This window comes from Anopheles funestus, chromosome 2RL, assembly GCF_943734845.2.
Source record: "Anopheles funestus chromosome 2RL, idAnoFuneDA-416_04, whole genome shotgun sequence".
Taxonomy (NCBI): Eukaryota; Metazoa; Arthropoda; class Insecta; order Diptera; family Culicidae; genus Anopheles; species Anopheles funestus.
The window spans coordinates 67,453,947-67,477,597 of record NC_064598.1 but is presented as its reverse complement, the minus strand read 5'-3'; the positions used below and the strand labels follow the sequence as shown (position 1 = coordinate 67,477,597).

Genomic DNA, 23,651 nt, shown 5'->3' with positions numbered 1-23,651 from the left:
GTTTCGCTATCATTTTCCTTAACTTTGCCTAATTAAAACACACACACACATACTATGCAATACAACCCAACTCCACGTCAGACTATCAGCAACATGTGCCATTTAGGAGTCAACCATGAGTGAACATTCGTTCTTCTTAAAATCTAAAAAAAATACTAGAAAAAGTCAATAACTAGAAAAACAATAAATTCAAAAAAACTTATTTCTCTGGACATAGAATCGCGCATTGCTTTGTAGCAACAAGCAACATGAATTAAAAAAAAAGTTAAATAAAAAAATGTTTGATGAGTTTTACATAAACGAAACAAAAAGTTAACAATCAATTGAAGATGTACCATTCATTCGCATCAAGAAAAACATAAAAGAAAAACAAACGAACAAACATACCTAAACCTCATTACTACTAAATGTGAGCAATTATTGTATCTTTCCGTTGTATATGTAAAACACTGATTTAAAAATTTCCATCAATTTTCATCTGTGGTAAATTCAAACATTATGGATAGATAATGTACACAAAATGAAACTATAAATTTTTATTCTTTTTGTCTCGTTTTCTACCTTTATTTTTTACAAGATGGATCGTAGTTGTGTGATATTGTGTAGCAAACACTTCAACCTGTCGACCCTTTTAGTTTTGCTTTGTAATGATTCATAGGACGGCGCAGTTTGCTGTTTTGCCCCATTGTTTGTTGTAAACCCTGTTTTTGTTCAGAACTGTTATTGCGTCCTTTCCTAATTGCTTAATGTTCGCGACGGAGAGAGAGAAGTTAAGAAAGCAAAAAAAAAACTTTCCATCCCTCTGCAAGTAACTCTCCCTTCTTCGAACCGACCCGAGCTGATGGTTCTCCATTTCCCCCAGGGCGCCATTGATAGTACAGACAACGATCGGCATCTCTCTATTCACTTGACTTCCTCCGTAGCTCCAGCATCCACACCATCGCCTAGCAAAAAAAAACCCCCAAACACGGTTAGTGGCGAAAAGTATATAAATAAACACATTGTGACCGAGCGTAACACAACGTACAACGTAAACAATTTTTGCCACGAAAGTAGTGTGCCACATACACCCGGCGCAGTATCGCACTCAGTACTTGGATGCGCGCGTCCGTGTGCGTGGAGTACAGGCGCATACAATGCGAAGTCCCAATCCATTGCTGAAACGTTGTCAGTGTGGCACATTCGTTCTGCGGTTTGTTGAACAGTGGGACGAGGAAAAAAAAACACCCCGATCGGAAGGCGCAAAAAGTCCTGCATCTGAAAACATGTAGCCGTGGCTTCATCACACCGTCCGCGAGACAAATCGGAGAGGATCGTACCGAATCAAAACAAAAAACATAAACGATCACACGATCGCACGAGCGAAGAAAATCCACCAGCCACTCGAAAGAAGGTAGAAAGAGAACAACGACAGTCTGTGGCGTCGCATAAGCATCTGACTACTTCCCTGTTTCTGTTTGCCCTTTTTTGTGTTTTAGCTCCATGTGCCACTTCAGTGACGTTGAGTTTCTATTTTGTCTCACCTGATCTGAACCATGCAAACTGACGGATAGACCCCATTGGAAACCGCTGAAAGCAAAATTTACTTTGGCATTGAGTGAGTCCGCAAATGGCCGGCAAAGAATATCTGGTTAGCTACACAAATAGGTTATACCGAAACGAAGGAGTCGTGAGCGTACGGTTAAAAATTTTTTTTCTGTTACTATTCTAGCACACAATGAAAAGCATAACATGTGTCTCGCTGTGCGGTTCAGCCGGGTGACCTAGAGATGACTAGAATTTGATGGTTTAAAGGATAACTTTATAAGGTACAGGTTACGTTACTAAAGTTACATCATACAGTAAGAGTCATTTTACCTTTGTTTTGGTTATGTGAAATAGGTATTAAAATGTGAAACAAATTCTATGATACTTGATCATAGTCGTTATCGTTATGCAGACAAACCTCTAAAGGTTACTAACCTCAACCCAAAACTAAACTCAACGCAAATGCAAACACGTCATATCCTTCTTTGCCATTTGCAAATACGCACAGCAATCAAATATTGGCCATACTAACGAGTGTGTTCCCAAAAATTTGGTTTTTCGAAACATTAACGTATAAAGAGAACAAGAAAAAACCACTTTCGTCAAAGTGATAAACCTTACCCACAAACAACATCGTTAATAGCATCCGCTAAAAATCGAAGTAGATACCAACGAGACACACCATTATTTTCACCATGCCAAAAACTGGATTTTACACCATGCCTCCCGGCTGCCCAGTGATCAACTCCATTCGGTTTCGTACCCTACCAACCCAACGATTCTGCATTGAAATGCCTGATTCAAGAGCTTCGTCACACTACTAATGTATCGCGCGCAGCCCAACTTAACGTGCCGCCTTCAAACCGGAGACTACAGAGCTGCAGAAGGCGTTAGAAGAGGACCTCTTCTTCTTGGTGTCGGCTGATGAGCTCTGGGGTGGCACAAAACCGGTCCCCAGTGGATTTCGATCGCCACCAACCAACCGATACACGACTGAAGGTCAAGCTCGATTACGTCGTTTAGAATTTTTTCGTTCTTCCCCCCAAAAAAAAAAAAAAACCACGCGCACACGCGAGAAGCCATCCGCGACTTCATGGACAGAACGGATGAAGTATAGGCTTTTTGGAGTTTGAAAATGGATGATGATGATCACGCACTTTCTGATGACGCGCACGAGCACCTTCCACGCCACTTAAGCAAGACCATCAAGTAGAGTACAAAAAGCGTAGGGAATTCTAACTTTATCTTCAAGCCCTACCCCCGCGGGGGGAACATTTACCCTGCGATCGAAGATCGGTGACACTTCCAGCATTGTACGCTCGAACTCCTGTTGCTGAAGTTTCATCTTTTCCTCCTGAATCTTGATCTTGTCGCGGTATTTTCGTGGGTTGGTCATGTTGCCGGTGCCGCACCTAGTGCCGAGCACCTTTTCCACCGCACTGGACGCAATCTTGAGGCCAATCGAGCAGCCCTTGCCTTGATGTTATATGCGAATCAACACTAGTTTTTGCAAACGGTTATCCTTTATTTGGAAGGGTTTATTCACTATTCAAACGAACTAAATAAACACAAGACTGGCTATATCAAATGCACTGTTGGGCTGTTATGCCTCTTTTCACATTCGTCACTAAAATCGCCCAGAGAAATGCTCCCCAAACAAGTTTTCAAGACACATGACAATTACACTCCACAATATAAACCATCCAATAACACCAAAAAGTGTGAGAACCAACTTAAGTTTCAAAGTTTGTCAAAAAAGAAAAAAACACACTCGCGCGCGTACGCACTCTTAGAACTCGATCCGCGAAGACGCCAGAATTGAATAAAACACGATCCAAGCCGCCTGACTGCCCTGCCTAGCGAGAGATAATCTTAAACAGTTCTCACGACAGGGAACTCACAAAACGACGTCCAGTGTTTAAAAGCTGCGCGTTGGACGTATACAAACGCTGAAATAACAAACGAATAGCCGCGAGTTCCTTTACACGACGACGCGGTTTTTACTTCTCGGCCGCGTACTATGTGAGGTAAATCGCTAAACACCGAACATGAACCGCTCACCCCGTTGGAGGGGAGAAACATCACCACAAACTGCCCGATCGATGACATACATTCTCATGTCTGTGTCTCTCCGGGTGTTGCTTGCTTAAAATTCTGCAACTAATGCGTCTCGTCGGACTCGGTCTTCGGAGCACCCACCGGTTTCCGGATTCCAGCAGGCAGGTTGTGGTTCTACATTTGCGTATGAGGGTTGTTTTTTTTATTTCAACACGATCGTGTCTCTCAGAACCCGAGGTGTAGACATAATATCGCCACTGAACAAGACGAAAAAAGGTAAAACCCTAAGCGTGAACTGCGCGTATTTTGCGAATGTTCAAATTCAGGTGTGCCCCAAACCCGCGATAGGGAGTTTTTGGGGCCGATTTGTTTGTCTACTGAGCAGGTGAGATACGTGAGTGTGGATTTTTGACACATATACAAATGTTATGTGGTGTAGAAAATGTGAACCTACCCCCGAAAGACCAACAGAGGACAGATCTTACCACACCGCGACATGCCCGATGAACGAGGGCCAAATACTCACGAGACGCTGACGCCATTCTTTGCGTGCGCACACGCGTATCAATATTTGAGTTGGTCGTAGCTGGTCGCATTGTGTTTTTTTTTTAATTTTGTACGTAATAAAAAATGCGATCGCCAATGATCGGTCTGTAACATCGAAACATTTATTAGGGCTTCCCGTAGACGTATATACAATTTAATAAGAAAAGCAGAACAATAGCTTTAATTTTAAAACTTTATGTAATTGTATTTTGTAGTATAATTTTAGCAATTTATTTATATTTGTAAATCTTGCCTGCCACCATACGAAATAGAGGCCTCCATATATACTAAGTGATCTCAAAATGAAGGGCCTCACTCAAACTGCTAGACGACATAGTAAATTCAGTATGAGTCGATTTAAAATGCGTGGCATTGCAGACAGAGGCTCATTACTGTCAAGCTCTGTTTGAAGTAACTGGAAGTGTCTAGCATTGTTTCGAGGTTCGTGAATTATAATTGTGTTGAGAAGTAAGGCGCATCACTTTCTCCCTTACATAGTTTAGCTTTCTCAAGGATTTTCTAAAGTTTCTATGCCCAATAGTAAAGAACACGTGAGATATAAGATCACAGTGATGTTTGGATATCTGAGGAATCTTATAGCATACCTAGACATATTTCTTTGGAGTTGATCGATGCGTTTCGTCCATCACTCTGTATATGGACACCATACAACAGACACAAGTTCTGATATAGGACGGACAAGAATAGGACTAACGAACAGAGTCTTAATATATAAAGGATCCTTCCATTCGCTTGTTATTTTGCGTACTAAACCGAAAGTCCTATTGGCCTTACTAATAATTCCGTCCTAGTGATGTCGGAATATTAATTTGTTGTCTAAAAGAACACCTAGATAAGAATATTGAATCGGATGCCTAAGACACTAACCCCCCAAATATAGCCTCCATTTCGTCAACGTATCCTTGCCTGAGAACGGTGATCCAGCATTTAGCGACATTCCCAAATCAGACCATCATCACCACCAAAACCCTTCGACGGATTATGGTTGGGAGGCTTCCGGATGCAAAAGTAGTCGTGGAGTCACCTTCCGTAAGTTGGCGATGGGTTTGGAAGAATATAGGCAACCACCAACTGTCCTCTGTCCAGCGAAGCACTTTGTATTTGCTGGTCAACAACAAAATCGCCCACGGACTGCTAATGCAGAGGATGGATCGAGCGTCTTCGGCATGCTCAGTATGCTCCCAGGTAGAGACCCTGGAGCACAAATTCGCATTGTGTCCTAGGGTATCATATCCGTGGAGCATACTATTGCAAAAAATGGCAGTCATCGTTCCGGACAATTCCCTAAACTTCCTTTCCCTCCTCTTACCTGTCCTAAGTAACATTAGTTCAAGTAAGAGGACTCTCATCCTACGTTTGTTTGCAAATTATGTCATCCACATTGTTGGAAACAACAATGCTGTGATTGATATAACAATCCTTAAATGTTCTTTGTAATCCCTGTACGTCATCCCTTTATGTTTTCTATACATTGTCGAAACTAGTATGTAAGTTGTTTTTAATAAACACTTTTTATAAAAAAAAAGACGAGTATATGAAAAAAAAGTCTCATTCAAATGTTATTGAGGAGGTAATATTGAGGAGACATCGTTCATGTACAGCAGAAATAAAAGAAGGTCTAGGTTGCTTCCTTGTGGAATGCAATTCTTCAGCACTCCTGAAGTGCTATTCGTTCTCGTAAATTCGTCTGAACATAAGCTGCCAATAATATTCGAATAGCACCTTAAGTCTAAGAGTAAATTTAGCATTAGAAAGTATTCGTCGACAGTTGGTAATGTATCTATGTAATGTAACGTTATGGTAATGTGACGTTATGTAAACTATGTCGCATAAAATGATGAACGAAATGACATTTAATTCACTACTATGTTTATGTATTGGAACGTTTCATTTAAACTCTTACCAACGTAGCACGATTCATAAAACGTGCATGCTCAAAATATGTCAACATGCGACCACCACCATTGCTGGAAATCATTCACAAATTCAACACATACTGATGCAAAATCAACGTCAATAGCAGCAGCAGCAAGCAGGCCAAGGCTACGATGGCGCTAAACACGTTCTAGACCAAATCATAGCCAGGAGAGGCTGCTGATGCTGTTGCCTGAAATTCTACACAACGTGTTTTTGTACTCATTCGCTGTCTGCTTATGTCCCACTCCCAGTTCTCGAAAAGCGTCACCCCACCCCATACGGTGTCAACTGCACACTACCTACAAACCACGGGACTCGCGCGTTTGATGCGATAAGCCCACATTTTAGCGATTGATAAGAAAGTGCCATGTCTCAATCAACGGCACATACAAACACGTTTACCAACATGAATCGAATTATTTGTAAGCATCAGACGAGTGGAGGGTATTGCGACAGAGCGAAAGACATCGAGACGATGCAGATGATTGCTGTTCTAAGACTGGTCGTTCCACATCCACAGTATCCATAGTGTGTTCGATACTTTTCCAAAAAGTTATCAAACACCATGATGACCTATTACAATAACCTACAATTGACAATAATCAACCCAAATCGAAGCAGAAACAGTGTGCAACAAAAGAATTTGTATGCATAAAGACTATTCTCCTGAAATGCCGTGACTTCCGATCAACAACCACATATATGCACGCATACTAAGCTTCTGCGTACCACGATAAGATGCGATATAATCACGTACAATAACTTTAACCATAAGGGAGGGGTTTAAACGCCTTGCAGAAATATACCCTCGCTCTCTGCCACTAAATATGCACCCGTCCTTGGAGTGGAACGGAACTGCAACACCATAAACTAACAGTCCCTCCCGAGAACAATTCCGGCGGTAGTGGCAAAAAGGAAACAAATTCAAATAAGTAAGGAAGGGGAAAAAACAAAATCTCGTTCAACAAATTGATAGACTTTCCTCATTGCCTGACCATATCAATGGCGTGAGTCATCGTGCTTTCCCGGTTTTGGAACCACTCGCAACCTATGATATATGGTGGCCATTCATTCGCAAACGAAGCTCATAAATTATTAAAATTATATGCACCTGACCAAAAACCTTCGAAGTCTTTTTAACCGTGTGTTCGTCATCATTGTGTTTCAACAATCTTGATCCTCGTTAATGCAATATGCAAACATTATGTAAAGCTTGACGAACGGAATTGTGGGTTGGGGATGGTAGAAATCGTCCAAACAACGTGTTGAACATTCTATGCGCGAATATGAAAATAATTACGTTCGTAAAAATTTTCACATGCCACACTGTAATTTTGATTATGGCATATTGTAACGATTAAAATCTGCAACATGGGTAAAATAATACATTCCAATATTCACGAAGTTGTATATTACTTCAACGTGCATTTGTGCAGCCAACGTCAGCAGAGTACGATGCTTTTTAGTTGTCAGCTTTCTTACATTTCATTTTTATTTATTTAATTTTAGTTTTATTTTTGGTATTACTTTCAAGCTTATTTTTATTTTATTATTATACTTTTACTATCATTTTTTTTCTCCAGAAACGATGTTTCAAAATCTCTTTAATGTTATAACCTAGCCATTTGTGCAATCCAAATGTATGCAAAACACCACACTTTTCGTGGTACACCAGGACCAGAATTGAAGCTGACATAAAACAGCGACAAAAGGATTTCAAATATTAACTTCAATAAAAAATTTAAGTATAAAAAAAATCCGATTAATGAATATCTCCATTCCTCTTGAACTACAAATAACAACTTAGTATTTGTGTCAGCAAAACACACCGGTTTGAAACTGGTTTAAAGAGTTTCAACATTAAAACGATTCTATTTTTATCATAACAATCTACTTCGTAAATAAATGCCACACATTGTCTAAAAGAAATCGTGAAGCAATGAGTAAAACAATATTTGTTCACAGTGACCAATCCTCCAGCTTAACACTCCAGGTCAAAGTGTAATGAGCACACACTTTAGCTGTGGACTTCGTGACGCAGTCATGTCCAGCAGCGCGTCCAAAACAGGTATCTTAAGTTTCTACGAATATTATTAGAACAACGCTAGAAACACGCATCACAAACCGGATTCCAACAAATGCTACTGACCAAACCTGCCCACAACGAAAGAAGCAAAAAAAACCCACAAGCAAGCATAATGAGTTCAAACAGCTATGCTACGGTACTTGTGCGAACCGGTTTGAAATTTTGGCAAGCAGAAAAATCACCCGAGCGTACAACACGATAGCCAATGAATAGATCATTCCTTTATGAAGGCAGTGGCTCTAGGCGAAGACATTCTAAGGCCACAGTAAAATTGAAGAGGAACTTAAAGAAATAAATAGCGAGTATTTTGAATTTCAATTTGCTTCACTGCACGCCAATGTGGCCGAAATGAGTTTGATTGGTTATAAGCAAAACCGAAAAATATCGTTCAACATCACGGCTCGATAGAAAATTGATAAATATTCTTCCAATAATAATAACAATCTTCTCACATTGCTGTTTGCAACGTTTAATGTAGTGTTGTGCTTATTGAATCTTTTTGAATTTTGAAAAAGAGTCATTCATAGGACTCTTCAGTGAAGAGTCATTCAAATCATTAGCCGACTCTCAACATATTATTGAATTCTCATAAATACAAAATTCTTCAATGTCGCTGCCAACGAACCCAATAAAAGGGCTGTTGCACATAAATACAGGTACACTTTTTAAAGGATAATATGGTATAAAAAGTGACCAGTTTAAAATTAAAAAATGCCAGTGGCAAAAAAAGCAAAATTGCAAGTTATGCTTAAAACAATAAATTTGGAAGGAATGTTGAATTGAATTAACAAGTTTAATTATTTTACTTTTTTTAATAAACAACATATTAATATTAATATTTATAACGTTAATTGATATTAATGCTCCATCCCTAAACTATGCAATCATAATTGTTTTATTCTGTCGAGTATGAAAAAATATATGAATTGAATAATCTAAGTACCTGTTTATAAGCTAATAGTATAAATTACCACCCTTAAAACTCGGTACGTGTATTAGTTTATTTTGTTATCTATGAACGTCAATAATAAAAATATATTTTAATAACAAAGCTTTAGTAATTTTTAGAATATACCTATTAATTTATTTTACATTAATTTTGATTTTCTTGAAAGAGATTTCTTCTTTTGTGGCACTACATAACCTTACGAGAAGCGGCAGCTTGGTGGTGATGTGATAAACGGTGCCGGTCTACACGACAGGACTAGGGATAAAATCCCATCCGTAGCAAGGACTGACTATCGAGTTATGTGGTAAAATAAGTCTTGATTCGGTCATTCTGAAGAAGCAAAAATAAAAACTTCAAGGTTTTGACCAGCCATTACTGGCTTTCCTTCACTCTATTTTTACCCTTAGCAGGATAGTCTGTCCTACGTTTGGAGGTTTGACCCAGATGAGTTTTGATCCCGAGTTCTATCGTGTAGAGCCGCTACAATCTTAACCAACCGCCCTGATATAAAAAAGGAAGAAGGATTTACAATATGATAACTATTTGGAGATTCTTGAATGTACTTCGACGTCTTCTGTACCAATTCTCACAAGAACGTTTCTATAATTGCAATCCCTACACGAGCCAGCACCTTGAAATATATCGAAAGTATTAACACCGCCTACAGTTTCACAGCTTCTAGCGTGCGTTTACCTTTCAACCAAACGTAAACAACTGACTCAAACGCAACAACGTCAACATACAAACGATGAGCACAATGGAATGACATTTCTCAGCAAAAAAGCAATACACCTGTGTGCGGGTTTTGTGTATTGGTTTCGTTCGGAAGCTGCGTTAAGATTCACCCCCAAGTTGGACAACTAGTTGCGATCTTACAGTTAAACAGTATAGCAGAATCAAAGCCATTACATGGAGATAGAATTGTTTCTGCCGCTCACGAATAAACCGGGCAAACTATTTCTTATCACACGTTCTCAGAGTTGCTTCGGCCGCTTCAGACCGGGTCTGCCCACCACGAGATCGCGAGAATGTTTGACCGCAATCGAATCGAAACGCGCGCGCCCGCTCACTCATCATTCGCAATATTGCAGCCAACACAAAACGCCATTTAATTGATAGCTGTGGGCAAGAAAGGCGGACAAGCGGGAAGCACTCGGTTGCTAGGAAGTGGAGGTTTTGAACGCCCCTATCTCGACCAAGTTTCCTCAATATACAGTGGGGTACTACTATCATCTCCACACGCAAACAGTGTCACACGACGTGAATGATGCTGCCTTTCAATCAAACGGCTACACATTATCATTGCGATGCGTATCCGCGTATAACCCACTGAACAAATGCAACCGTTTTTTTCACTTACCAACACACATCGAGTGTGAGAGAGAAGAGAGAGAGAGAGAGTCTCAGTAGACAAGCAGCTGCTGGTGCGGTACACGACTATCCGGAAAAAGTTGGGCCTCCCCGGTTGACAGCAGACAGGGCACACACGCTCAAGATGTTGTGTCGGAAGGGATTGTTTGCTCTGCACCAACAAAACGAAACATGGTTCGCACATATACACGGGCTCTAGAACCTGTATGTAAATAAGGACAACGCATACACCCTTACATTACCACCCGCCCAGTGAACTAGCGACAACAGTCGCTTCTATCTTAGCCCTTCTGCCGCCCTCCGCAATGATTTCGCCTATAGCAAACTGGTCGAGTAACACAGTGCTGCTGACATTCAACTTGGTCACTCACCAACGGATTAATGCATTCTAGAACGATGCACCCCGGGTGTGTGTTTGAACTGTGGCAAAGAGGACACATATCACTGGGGTTACTTTTCCTTTCAAACAGCTACATCTGACCGTGCACAGGTGTATCGGAAAATCTAACATACACACACCCGAAAGATCGTAGTGAAGATTGCAATGAGCAGTCTTTTTAGCAGGGAAAAGTGTACGTGCCGTTGTTTTAGTAGTAGAGCAGCGTGAGACTCGAAACAGGGATCGCACGATTGCTGCTAAACACGTTATTTATAAATACCGACAGGCACGAACCCCGTCAGAAAATATACACCCGCGATCCATCGACCACCTTACCACCTCCGTGATCCACACCCTGTCCTGTCCCTAGGAGTAGCGAAACGGGTTACAATCCGGTACGGGAAGTTAATAAAAGCATCTCGTGGTACAGCACCATCCTTGCAGGGCAAACACAAGGTATTGCTACTTAAGCGAACGTTACGGTGTTCCACGAGGAACGATAAATACTATTGTTACTAAACATCACGATAATTCGTAAAAGTCTCTCGTCTATTCCCTCTAACATCTCTAGATTCCATTTCGACTATTTCTTCAACAAACTTTCAGACGCGCTTTTAAAAATCCATCAATTGAAAGGGAAAAAAATCTCACACATACACATTTTTAGTAAATGGCATCGTTAGTGGTTGCAACAATATCAAACCCGCAACAATCGCGATCGCTAACCGCCGACTGATCGTTGGTAATTAATGCCCTTAAATGATTAACTGATGACGTTAGCATAAATTAACATCGTTAAATAGTAACACCGTAGTATGGTGCCTTGGCGGAAATCATAAAAGCTAGGTAGGTATTGTTGATTTTGTACTGATCGATTATACAAGAAAGAGTTAAAAATGTTTGCATTTTTTTTTTGGACCACGATAAGTCAACAGTAAACACACACGGTAATGTCCATTACTCGTCTTTCCCCTTTTAAATACTTGTTGTGAGATAGTCACACCTGTGGGTGCGGGAGTACGGTTCAGATGAGATTTGAAACACGGTCGTGCGGAGCCGAATAAGCGGATGATGATGTTGCATTGAATTTATGGAATAAAAAATAATCTGTTCATATTTTACATGTACTATAACTCCTTATCGTTATTTTATCTTTATATCTAAATTACAGCGCGGTGCTCGAAAATGACAACTAAATTGAGAAAAATTTTATGTCTATCTATAATTATGTGTAGTTTTTTATCTATATTTTTTGTTTTTTTTTATGAATTTCTATATTCATTAATTTACATTATCTAAGAAGTGTTTTTATCGTTCTGTTGCAAATAGTTGATTTTAATTTTTTTTTGGTTCAAACTTTTTAAATACATTAATAAATTCATCGTTTATATTTTATAAAAAAAAATCTACTAAATAGTTTTGCAAGCTTTCAACCCTAAAATAAAAAATTAAAGTAATTTAGTAATTCAATAAAATATTAAATTACAGTGGAGCGCCGATTATCCGGGCATGTCGGGACTCAATAGTGGCCGGATAATCGAACAACACGGATAAAAGGTTCACAAGGTTTGGTTGACAGATATGCGTTTATATAATACATTTTAATATTTGCTCTTATTTTTCCTACGTTTAAGTAGCTGTCCTTGCTGTCCATGGATTCTAACAACTCATCAGCATACCATTTTGCAGAGTTGAAATCTATAGGGTTTTTCAGTCAATCATCTTCTGATTCTGAATTAGATTCATCATCCGTATTGCATCTTGTTTCTATAATAATACCTGTGTCGCTTTTGAATTCGTATCCAGGATAATTAGAATCTATTAGCAGCCACTTCTCTGCGCTTTCCTCGCCTACTTGTTCCAAACATGGGGTCTATGATACCTTCCACTAGTTTTTTTATATGGACTTTGACGTTTCGCGGCTTATTTGCTGCATGTTTTCCATACAAACCGCTCAGCAAAATAATCCTGCGTATTTCAGATTAGAAAATTTGTCTAATGTTAGTTTCGATCAGCTGCTCGACAAATGTCAAAACAAGGCATTTTTCTAGCAGGTCTGAAACAGGTTAGGCCATATTTGATTCGGCTGAATGTTGATTGAATTTGGATTTAAAACAACAATGAGTTTAATTATGTTCAGCTTTTTATGAAAAATAATACAAATTTTTACTTGTGCTATGCCTTTATTTCGAACTACATTTCGACGCTGTAATTCCTGTTTCGTCAAAACGCGGTTCTACAAAACTGCAGCCTAATGTAATTCTTTATGTCAAAATGCTAGGTCCTTGAGGAATCCTTGCATGATGATATTACCTGTCACCAATTTCCCGCTCGATTCTGCTCGATGTTTTGACAGATCCGGGCTAAAAATTTTAGCTTTCTAACTTAAGGTATCATAGACCCCCATGATAGTTTTTGATGATCCTTCCGATCCTTAGTTTATACAATCCTTCAATTTTCGAAGTTTCAAGACCGAAGTAGAGTTACATCCGGAACCTTCTCTCAAGTCTGAGCCAATGAAAATATGATATCAACAATAGTCATTTTTTCCAGAAATCTATTATTCTTATATACAGTGTACACATGTGTGCACGTCCTGTTCGTTGGAAATTATGCACGATTATGAACGCACCTCAAATCTCATATGCATTAAAAAGCATGGCTGGATTCTATATGAAGCTTTCATTTCAAAAACTGCACGCATTGGAATCCATATGCACTCAAATACACGCTACTGCACTTTTTAATCCACTAAATGCTGCTTGCGGGTCTGGTCTGTACAAGAGATGAGTTGATATTTAAAAACAAGAGAAACAATCGCACCAACAACGGGTGAAACAAAATCTGGACTACAAGTAAACGCACAGAAGGGAAACCATGTCTGAAAAACCGTCCGTTAGCCTTACCTTCGACGTGACGTCCAACACCTCACGCATGATCCTTTCGAACTCGGCCGTCTCTTCCGCCTGCTTTTGATTGTGTAGCGCAATCTTCTCGCTAAACTTCCTCGGGTTCGCCATTTTCGGCAGCTTTTCTTGCTCGCTGGCTTCTGGATCAATTGCCACAAATCCCGCTATTTTCTGGCGCTGTTTTTACCGCGCGGTACCACACACGCACGTGCGCGTGTCTACTGTCACTCCTTTAATTGCAGCGCTCCGGTCGATCCGCACTGTTATTGTTGCCCGTTGCACCTCCACGCTCTCACACACACACACACAAATAGCCGAGCAAAGCAAAGCTTTTCCCCTACTTTTTTGGTACGTTCAGCTGTCGATTTTTCCACAATTTTCCACACTCCACAGAATGTTTTGTGTGAACGTGTGTGCGTACGTAAGTTATTGTTGCAACAGCATGGCGACGGATACAGAGATACTATCCTTTGGCTCACAACAAAACAAACACGAACTACTGGTGGCCTGCTGGTGCTGCTGTTTGCAGGGTAAAGTAAAAGCAATCAAGAATTACTTTTTTCTTCGGTTGTTTCTTCTTTATCTTCACCGTCGTTCCATTTTCTTTGTTGCTCGAAGAAAAACTAAACGTTCACTCACACGCGCACACACTGTACGCAAGACGCATTTTGTCTAAATGCTTGCTGGACAAAAGCTTCACTTACTAACGTTTAAATTTTCTGTTTCTACACCTGGGATGAATTTTTTTCTTTTTGCACACCAAACACTACTCTCTCACGGTACACTTTTTCCGGCTTCCGGTACCGGAGTTTTCATCACACCGTTGCTGGGTAAATGAAAATAAAAGGTTTAAATATTTATCAACTCTTCAACACTACGGTCCTACCGCCTGTACTTGCGCTAAAGTGACTGCAGCTATCAAACCTACCAGCACTACATCTGTTAGCACGCACCCAACATACACGTATGTGCACATACACAATGGATGCTGTCAGGACAACGGGTCGATTGCGTGAAGCGTGAAAATCGCTTGCTTTGTTTTCCCATCCAGCCGTTCTCGACCGATATTATTATAGCGCGTTGGCTCGTCTACCCGTCTACGGAAAACTTTCTCTCGCAGGTCGCAATGCAAAAATGTTCACTTCTATCGCACACAAAAAAAATCAACACTTTCTTAAGCTGCACTCTCGCACTCTCACGACGGTAACGATGCTTTCGGAGGACACATCTGCGAGCACCGTTGAAGATTTGTTTTCTTTTCTTCTTCTTCTTCTATTGCGACATGTTGGAAATTGTAATGCTCTGTTGTGCACACGCCGGTGTTTGCATGCTATAGGTCTTTTGCGGAAATACTTCGCGATCTCGAAACCTCGTCAATCCAAAGCACACATGTTTGCATTTATCAACCAAATTCGCAATTTCCCGGTAGCGGCATTCTCTCGCAGCTTTATTTTGTGAAGCAAAAAGCCTCTCGTCCCGCGGCTGGTAGAGCTAAGGGAAGCTCATCTGAAAATAATAAAGTAAAATTCATATTAGACAACCGAACGGAATTGAACTCTCTAGCGTTAGTTGAGTTGATGAGTGGATGAGATGCTGCTGCTGCGGTACTCGAGCGAACTGAACAATTTTCCCGGTAGCCATCGTACAGTAAATATCACTGAAATTATTCTTGATTGCAGTATTTTTTGTTAATGGATGTTACTTTAAGTAGACCTCAGCAACAAGGGAAATTAATTCTAAATTTTAATCTAAGCTAACACTACAAATGCGCTATGAATGCGAAGGAATGCCTTCGACTTTTCGTCCTAGTAACCGAAGTTTCCTTATCTTCTGTCAACTTTACTCCCCAAAATACATCACCCTACACAATGTTTGCATACTTAGAGCATTGGCAACGTGATTCCGTGAAAGGGTTACTAGGAGGGAAACCATAAAAATGCAGTAGCACAACAACATAATCGTAAATAACACATCCGTTTGTCATTGCTCCAAAGCAAATTCCACATCCCAAGATCAATCGCTTAAAAATGTTGACGTTTGCACCCTTTGGCTATCGCATATCGACGCGAAAGGGTGAGAAATACTAACTGCACCCAGTATCACAGAGTGTAATTACTACCGTCCAGGCTGTGGTGGATAAAAGCGAATCAAATAAACCAACCACCGTCACACGCATCGTAAGAGAAGACGCAAAACACTCCGCGAAACTCCTAGAAACATGCGGCTGGACCCGAAACACTAACCAATATCGCGACGGAAAAAGGAGGCGCAAATGAAGAACTTTGCTGGCAGGCTGGATCGTAGGACTCCTAGATCGTGGTGAGGAAAAAAAACAGCATATCACGACGATTGCACAACCCGCACAACACGCACCAACACCACTAAAGAAACCGCGAGCTCGATCTCGCGCGCTCTTCAAGACGCACACAAGCACACACATATGCACAGGCGCGCGTACTAGTGCACATGTACCACGTCGTCGGGCGAGCAGCAGCAGTTCTTCGAAGCAGCGATGTTGTGTGTTCCCGCTTGCGCTGTATTTTGTTCCGCGGTTGAAATAACTACTACTTTAGCTTTGAGACGGCCGCCTGCGTATATCTCGCGCGCACCGTCATTAAAATCTTCGCACACACACATCGCGGTATGGGGGCTGTGTGTTGACCTAAGCAAGCAGCTGGTGCTGCGTTATTGAGTGTGTGAGCAAAAACGCGACTACTGCGCGCATGGCGCGGCAATCTAGAAGAAAAGCAGGAACAAGGAGTAGAGAGAGCAAAAAAAAAATACACACGATCTAATCCCAATACAATTTTGAAAAACGATTATACCACTCGTCGCACGTACCAATTGCGAAAAGCGTGTTCAACATAAAGAAGAGAGAGAGAGAGAGAGATAATAAGAAAAAAATAGAGAGCATTAATGGATGAACAACGGGGCGGGGTGGGGTTGAAACGGTGAAGAAAAACACACAAACCCCACTGATAGCTGATAACACAGCACACCAGTGTGTAGGAAATCGAACGAATTATATTATTGCTGCGAAGTACGGCCGTGCGCGGCCGAAAAAGCTACACACAATTCTTTCCATTCTTTTCCACACCACCATTTCGTGCTTCACGCTCGACTCTCACCCTACTCAGTTTCTTCACGAGTTCAGCTAGCACACGGACGCATACACACACGCGCACACAAACACTTCTGCGCTCTCGCGATGGGAAGTGGGAGGCTATTTTTCTACGCGTTTTCCTGTATCGGTATTTTTTCCCATTAACTTTTTCACCAGCTCGTATTACACCGTTTTTCCCTGCAGGAAAGTAATGGCGATAAATGAACAGCACAGCACAGTTTTGTTTTCGTACAACATGCAAAGCAAAGAACAGGAAAATTGAAACACTAACATTATTTTATCGCTTCATCAGTAATCACGATTAAATTTAAAAAAGTGGCTCCACTGCATTGCAATACCCAATAGACACACGATCTACAGCAGACTGTGGAAATGCCTTATTTAACACTAAGGAAAAAGTTACTATTGTTGCAACAAATGCAATGTTCAGCCTATTCTTTGCTCCAATAATTGAGACGGTTCATGCACCACACACTAGCGTGAAAGTTGCGATTATTTTTCACATCAGATTTTCCTTCTTGGGAACGTAGGGTCACCAAATCACTTTCCGGAGATGTGTGTCGTTTTTTTTTACTTATTTCACCGTAAGTGCTTACCCTGAACACACCGTACTCAACACTGGCGAACAAATTAACAATCGTCTGGTAAAAGTGAATCGGATTTTCCTCCCAAGTTGGTGGCTGCTGGCTATTTACGTAGCTGTAAAATTTTACTGTTTAGGAAATAGTTTCGCTGTTTTCAGAGTCGAAGCAAATCTTTGACAGTGAAGCAAGAGAGCGAGCGAAACTCGCACACTACTACAGTCGATGGTGCAAAGAGCGAGCAAACTTGTGAAGCACTATGTGCTATTCTGCTGGTCAATGCAGTAGACAGTTGAAGAATTGCTTCTATTTATCTCCCATGTTTACTACCGCAGAACGGGACTAATCGGCGATAGCAAAACATTCCTTTCCTGATTCCTTAATTCCTGATTTTATGATTACTAAAACCAATAATTGTGTTTTGTTCAATTTTGAACATGTTTGTAAATTGGAAGTGGCGTAAAATATTTCGACACCTGACAACTACAGATATTTGGGAAATAGGTGTATTATTATATGTGATTTTTCATCGGGTCAAAAGACATCAGCAGTGATAAAGAAAAAAAATGTAAACAATGACACATGGGAGAGATTTATTTTTATTCGATGAGCGGTGTAGATTCCCGGTGCGCAGAGAGCGAGATGAACGGACCATTTTGGTCCGTTGACGTGTAGTTTCGGTAAAAGTTTAGGACAAAGTTGGTCGCTACGGTTTTTCTCTCCAAAACTTGACTATTTTGAGAGCGGATCTGTGTAAAAAGAAGGGTTCTTTGATTGTATGTGTAAACCGACAGAGTTTGCTCAAGGTAGAATTATTTGCATCTCGTCCTGAACTGTTCATCCTGCCTCTTTCCTCTAGCGTAAAACCCACATAGTGAAAGGCTCAGTTTGCTGTGCGCTAAGTCCAGGGCGGACGTGTTGTGGGACTTAGAAAATTTTGAATCTGTGCGTGTATGCTGCGCGGAGGATTGGAAATGTGCGCTTTAGCTTTGTGCAGTGCAGTATTTAAACAAGTGTTGCGATTTAATTAGAATTTGTATGTCTTTTCAAGCCATTAACGTGTGGTGTTAGTTTTTTCCCTTCACTCCGTGCTTGCTTCGGCAAGCGCATTGAATTGAAGTGAGGAAAAAAACTTTCGGTACATGTTGTGGAAATTTCTTCGCTTTTTACACGCCGATGAATACAGTTGGTGTTGTGTGTTGTGTGTGAAATAGTGATTATTGTTCTGGTTGATCTTGTGCCGTACGATCAACAAGCCGCAAATTAGTTTTCGCATTTGATTTGGTAAAAAATGATGTCAAATATCCTGTACGCGCAGGCACTGCGCTTCTATGCAGTACATGCTCGTGTTTTTGTCTTCCTTTTGTGCTTCTTGCTGGCGTCGTTCGCCGTTCGCTCACCCCATTCGTACATGCAGTGAAGGATTGTGTCTTCTTCTTCTTGTGGGTTTTGCCCGTATCGTATGCACTGTATTCCTATGTGCAGCGAAGGATCGTGTTTTCGTCATCCTCTTCGGCATCATTCGTACGTGGAACCGAAGATCACTGCTTGAACCTACACGCACACAACGACAGAAATACGGAGAGCGCGCTCTGCAATGGAATGCTAGGAATGGTCCGTTTCTCTTTTTTGCCCTATGCTAGCACATAGGAAATGGTCCGACCATGTCTTCCTTCGGACCATTTTTTACATGGCGCTTCGGACCATTTCTCCCACCATTTTTTGGTCCGTTTCTCTCGCTCTCTGCACACCGGGTTGTTACTATATAAGAAAATATTATTTCACAACCGTGTTTGAAAAGAAAGTCCATTCAAAAGTTCAACCTAATTTACATTTTAACCTTCAAGTAGGCAACCGGATACCCGGGTATTTTTTTCAACTTTGAACTGCAATAACTTTTGATTCATTGCTTGTATTGACCTGAAATTTTCAGTAGCCTCCCAACTTTTTATTTCCGATTTTTAAGAGCATACATTGTAATTTGCAACAAGCTGTAAGTATTTTATTTTGATTTATTTTAAACTTTACCACGTAAGTTGGCAACCAGCATACCCGGGTATTCCATACATTTTGTATGGAGAATGACGTTTCTCTTCTTCTTCTTTACGGATTTAGAATTTCAAATGGATCGTTAGTATTATCGTATTTAAAGAAATATAATAAATGATAATATTTAATTATCATTATATTATTATTATTATATTATATTATAGTATAGTATAGTATATAGTATATAATTTATATAATATAATTAAAAAAACCATTAATTGTATGCGTCAAAACGTATGGAATACCCGGGTATGCCGGTTGCCAACTTACGTGTGTAAATTTGGTTGCCAACTCTACGGTTAAACTACACGAAAACTCACATTACCAGTCGACGGACAGACAACGACATATATATGAATGAAGTAATCAAACAATTTTAACGGAAATCTTTATTACAGAAAGGAGTAGAAGATATGTTTGTATATATGCTGCTAAACGGTAGCAGCATTATATTTACATTTATTATTACAGCGAATAAAACTTACGAGGTAGGACATACCACGTAGCGTGGATATGGCGCTGTGGCGCTCTATAAAAAAATTTACCCCGGCCAACCCCTAGCTACGGGCCAGAGGAACACTCCGGATGGTATTTGATACCGGTTCATTGTTGTTTTGCATCTTTGTAAAAACGCCAATTCGCGATTGTGCCAATGTGGTGTGGTTCAACGCGCATACTACACCACACTCTATAATGATTATGAAACCGAAGTCCATCGTACGGTGCCGTAGGTCGGTATTCTTCCGGAAGACCAAGAGCTTTCGCAATGCGTGCGAAATGTGCGTACAATTTCTGAAACAGGAACCCTAATTGAAAGGCACGGGATATCAATCGTTGCGGGTACGGTTCCTCTGCCGGGTCAAACAAGTCCATCGTAACTTGATGTGCAATCAATAGCAGTAAATCTGCTTCAAATATGCGTATTGTTCCATACTGCCGTAGTCGATATAAGACCAGTACGGTCAACAAAAGCGAAGGAGGAATGGAGCTAAGTTCTTCCAGCTCCGTTAAATCATCGGAACAAACCCAACGCAGTAACTGTAATTTGCGCTGTAGCAAACTGGTCGATAGATTTGTCTCCTTGGACACTAAATCCTTTACTTGGGGCGGTGTGATTGTCGTCGGAAAAATGACCGCCACGGTAACGAAGTTGTTCGGTTCACGGTGGTTGCGTTTTACAGCGACTGTTATGTGTTGACGTTCCTGTCGATGATGGTACAGCAGGATGCCCCCGATACGTGCAATCATCGGTTCGATAATCTCAAAGTAATTGCCGAACTCCGTCGAACGATAATCGAAGAACAAGAGAGTGCAATTGAATGGAGCTCCAGTTAGTACTGTGTGTACAAAGAACTGTTCCATCTGCAGCAAATAGGAAAACGGATCTTTTGCTGTTGGCACACAGACTGCATTCGGAGTATCCTACGTTAAAAAAGAAATAGCGTTATAAAAATGGTGATAAAGAAGTGTAAAAGAGTGCATACGTACGATTTGATAGAATGCTACACTTTGCTGAAACCATTCAAAAGCTTCCGTTGGTATATTTCGGTTCTTGTACACCCGTCCCAGGATGGAGTGTACCGTGCCAGCGTCTAACTGCTTTTTCGTCGGCAGCTTGCGTACATATTCTGCTAGTTTGTAAAACTTTTGATGATGTGGAGCAAGATCATTCAGGAAAGGTTCCAACTCGTCGTATTTGAAAAAATCATTTCCTGCTAGCGTTGCCCATATCGCCATCTGTTGCCAGTCCAAATCAAGCGTACGAATCAACGCTTGCTTGTTGAAAGCTTGTACCTCCAACGTCGTCAGATTGATGTGATTCGCGTGCCAAAATTGCCAGTTACCCGCGAAGATTAAAAAATCCGTATCATGCGTTATTACCGCCAATGCATTATGTTGCGTAGCGTATATAGCCACTGCTTGATCACATTCCATGTCCGTCGTAACGAACGTCTTACCGTGCTGCTTAGCAATTCGACGTAGCTTAATGCAGGTGTTAGAAGGAATGGTGCGCTCACACGTTTCAGCTACCTTTTCCAATGGCACGCGTGCATTGATTGAGTCCAGAATATCGATCATCCGATCGTACTTTCCATTTTGACGAGTGATCCAAGTTTCATACTTGTTCGGTTGTAGCTTGCCATCCTCGAAAAACACCAGTTCAGCGCCCGCGTCGGTCAGCCGCTTGAAAAGCATATCGGCCATACGTTCCACTCGTCTTATCTGGCTACCACACAAGAGGCCGCGTACGTCGGAACACAATATACCGAACAATGCCATAAGGTCGATCACTATTAAAGGTTTCTCCGTACTTTTCGTCGCATTCCTAGGAATTTTGATAATGTTTTTATGGAATTATATTCTATCACATCCGATTGTACAATGCAAATACTAACCGTATTTCCCGATCCATACGAACTTTATAGGTGCCATGCTCCACTTTCCTATGCATAAATGTTTGAAGGTGTCTTATTCCCATGGTGTTTTAAATCAAGTTTCCGCTAACAAAACTTAAATATACTTTTCACAAATGAATCAGCCGTGTTAGGCATACGATGGAACTCATCACAAAGATCGTACCGGTTTGCAGGGTTTCGCTCGGGCATCCTCAACACCCAAGCAGCAAATGTCACATGTAAATACTTTCGTACATGGTTATTTGATACGCGTTTAAGATGCTTAAAAGGACGTTTTATTAAATGATAAATGACCAGCAAAGAATAAAGTCATTATAGACCATGCACGACTCTGACCGGATAAGGCCCGGGTCTATGAAAATGTTGCGGCAACATTTATTCAATGGCAACAAAATGAGATGGTCTATGAATATCAAAAATGAAACATTCAACAAGGCACATTTTTATGTCAAAACGACAGATGACATTTGTTTGAAATTTTTCTAATGAAATAATCGGAAAATAAATAATTATATTCAAAGTAAACTCGGGCCTAAGCAGATAACATGAATAACTAGAACATCTCCTTTCTTGCAATCTACCATTGTTGCGTGCCCAACGCGCGCATAAACGGTTCGTTGGAAAAAAGCTCAAACGCAGCGTTTTTTGGTAACACACGACGTGCGCATGAACGGCGTAAGCCACCTTTCATGTAGGTTGCTTACAAAACATTCCTAACGCCACAGAAGCGCTGACGCTTTCCAAAACATTCTGCACCGCGGAAGCGCTAGCCGTCGGCGTACGCGAGGCATGGCCGTTCTAGTTACGTCGTCGTAAGTAGGTTAGGGTTCCTACGTTCAGGTGCAGGTTATGTTTATAGGAAGTAAGTAACAAATAGGAAGTAAGTAAGCAAAATAATAATAAGTTAAGTTAAGCTTGTAAACCAATTCTTGAGTATATAAGGAGTGCTCGCACTCGAAATAAATTAATTGCAAACCAGAACTAGAGAGTCTTTCTTCAGCTTTCAAGCTTCCAGGTTTTCAGTTCACCCGGGACGGCTCGAAGTGTTGGCAACCCAACTCCCCCCTCTTGCGGCATAGGTTCTCGATCGCGAAGAACAACTAGCGGAGAGGTTTGTCATTTCGACTTGGGAGACGGGATCATCAACAGCGTTCGAGTTCGCTCCCCATCGGTTGACGGTTGGGGCTAAGGTTCAGAGTGGCCATTTCCTTCGCTTGGTCGAACCTGTAGTCCGCCGCGCAACATTGGTGGCTCCAGAGAGGAAACTCACCTCATCTCTCACATAGAGAGAAACAAGCTCACAGGAAGCTTACCCCATCTCTCACATAGAGAGAAACAAGCTCACAGGAAGCTTACCCCATCTCTCACATAGAGAGAAACAAGCTCTATTTTCGGTGTTGAAATTAGGATATTTTACACTATTCAGAAAATTTGAGCTTACATCATGACAACTCCTTTCGTGGATAACAAGAATGGCCATTGCCGTCTCTGCGTTATGCCAGACGACGAGGATGACATGATCGCCTGCGACGAATGTGATCGCTGGTTCCATATTAAATGCACCAAGTTGAAGATAAAGCCAGGCGTTGACACTCCTTGGATTTGCATTAAATGCACAACTGATCGCATAAAATATGCATCAAAATCAGCTGAAAATGTGACCATGTTGGAATTGGTCAAAGCTTTACAGCAGACAACCCTTCAAGGGCAAACGCAA

At 41.0% G+C, this 23,651-nt stretch overlaps 2 protein-coding genes across 11 annotated transcripts in view; both read right to left on the bottom strand.

Moving 5' to 3' along the window:
- LOC125762293 (uncharacterized protein DDB_G0283357-like) overlaps positions 1-17,720 on the bottom strand; it is a 35,976-nt gene extending 18,256 nt beyond the window's left edge. For 3 of the 10 annotated variants that reach the window (XM_049424216.1, XM_049424221.1, XM_049424220.1), the window contains exons 1-2: positions 17,484-17,719; positions 13,761-15,269 (exon numbers count right to left, since the gene is read on the bottom strand). In XM_049424216.1, the coding sequence (XP_049280173.1) occupies positions 13,761-13,874 (114 nt within the window). In that variant the 5' untranslated portion in view covers positions 13,875-15,269; positions 17,484-17,719. Of the gene's footprint in view, positions 1-2,806; positions 4,775-13,760; positions 15,270-16,006; positions 16,743-17,483 lie in introns of those variants that run through there. The other 7 variants (XM_049424222.1, XM_049424219.1, XM_049424223.1 and 4 more) reach the window with 5 other exon arrangements.
- Positions 17,721-19,933: 2,213 nt separating this feature from the next.
- On the bottom strand, positions 19,934-22,396 carry LOC125762302 (uncharacterized). Its single transcript, XM_049424236.1, has 3 exons — positions 21,914-22,396; positions 21,006-21,843; positions 19,934-20,939 (listed from the first exon to the last, which is right to left on the bottom strand). Exons 1-3 carry the CDS (start codon positions 21,994-21,996, stop codon positions 20,121-20,123), a joined length of 1,740 nt encoding a protein of 579 aa, XP_049280193.1. The 5' UTR covers positions 21,997-22,396; the 3' UTR covers positions 19,934-20,120.
- Positions 22,397-23,651: the final 1,255 nt, after the last annotated feature.

What these genes read in the sequence shown, in the direction of transcription:
- LOC125762302 (XM_049424236.1), bottom strand. Translation starts at nt 21,996, where the DNA reads ATGGGAATAAGACACCTTCAAACATTTATGCATAGGAAAGTGGAGCAT. An exon ending in CGTATGGATCGGGAAATACG is followed by an intron (nt 21,844 to 21,913) that starts GTTAGTATTTGC and finishes CAAAATTCCTAG; the next exon opens with GAATGCGACGAAAAGTACGG. An exon ending in GTGTAGCATTCTATCAAATC is followed by an intron (nt 20,940 to 21,005) that starts GTACGTATGCAC and finishes TTTTTAACGTAG; the next exon opens with GATACTCCGAATGCAGTCTG.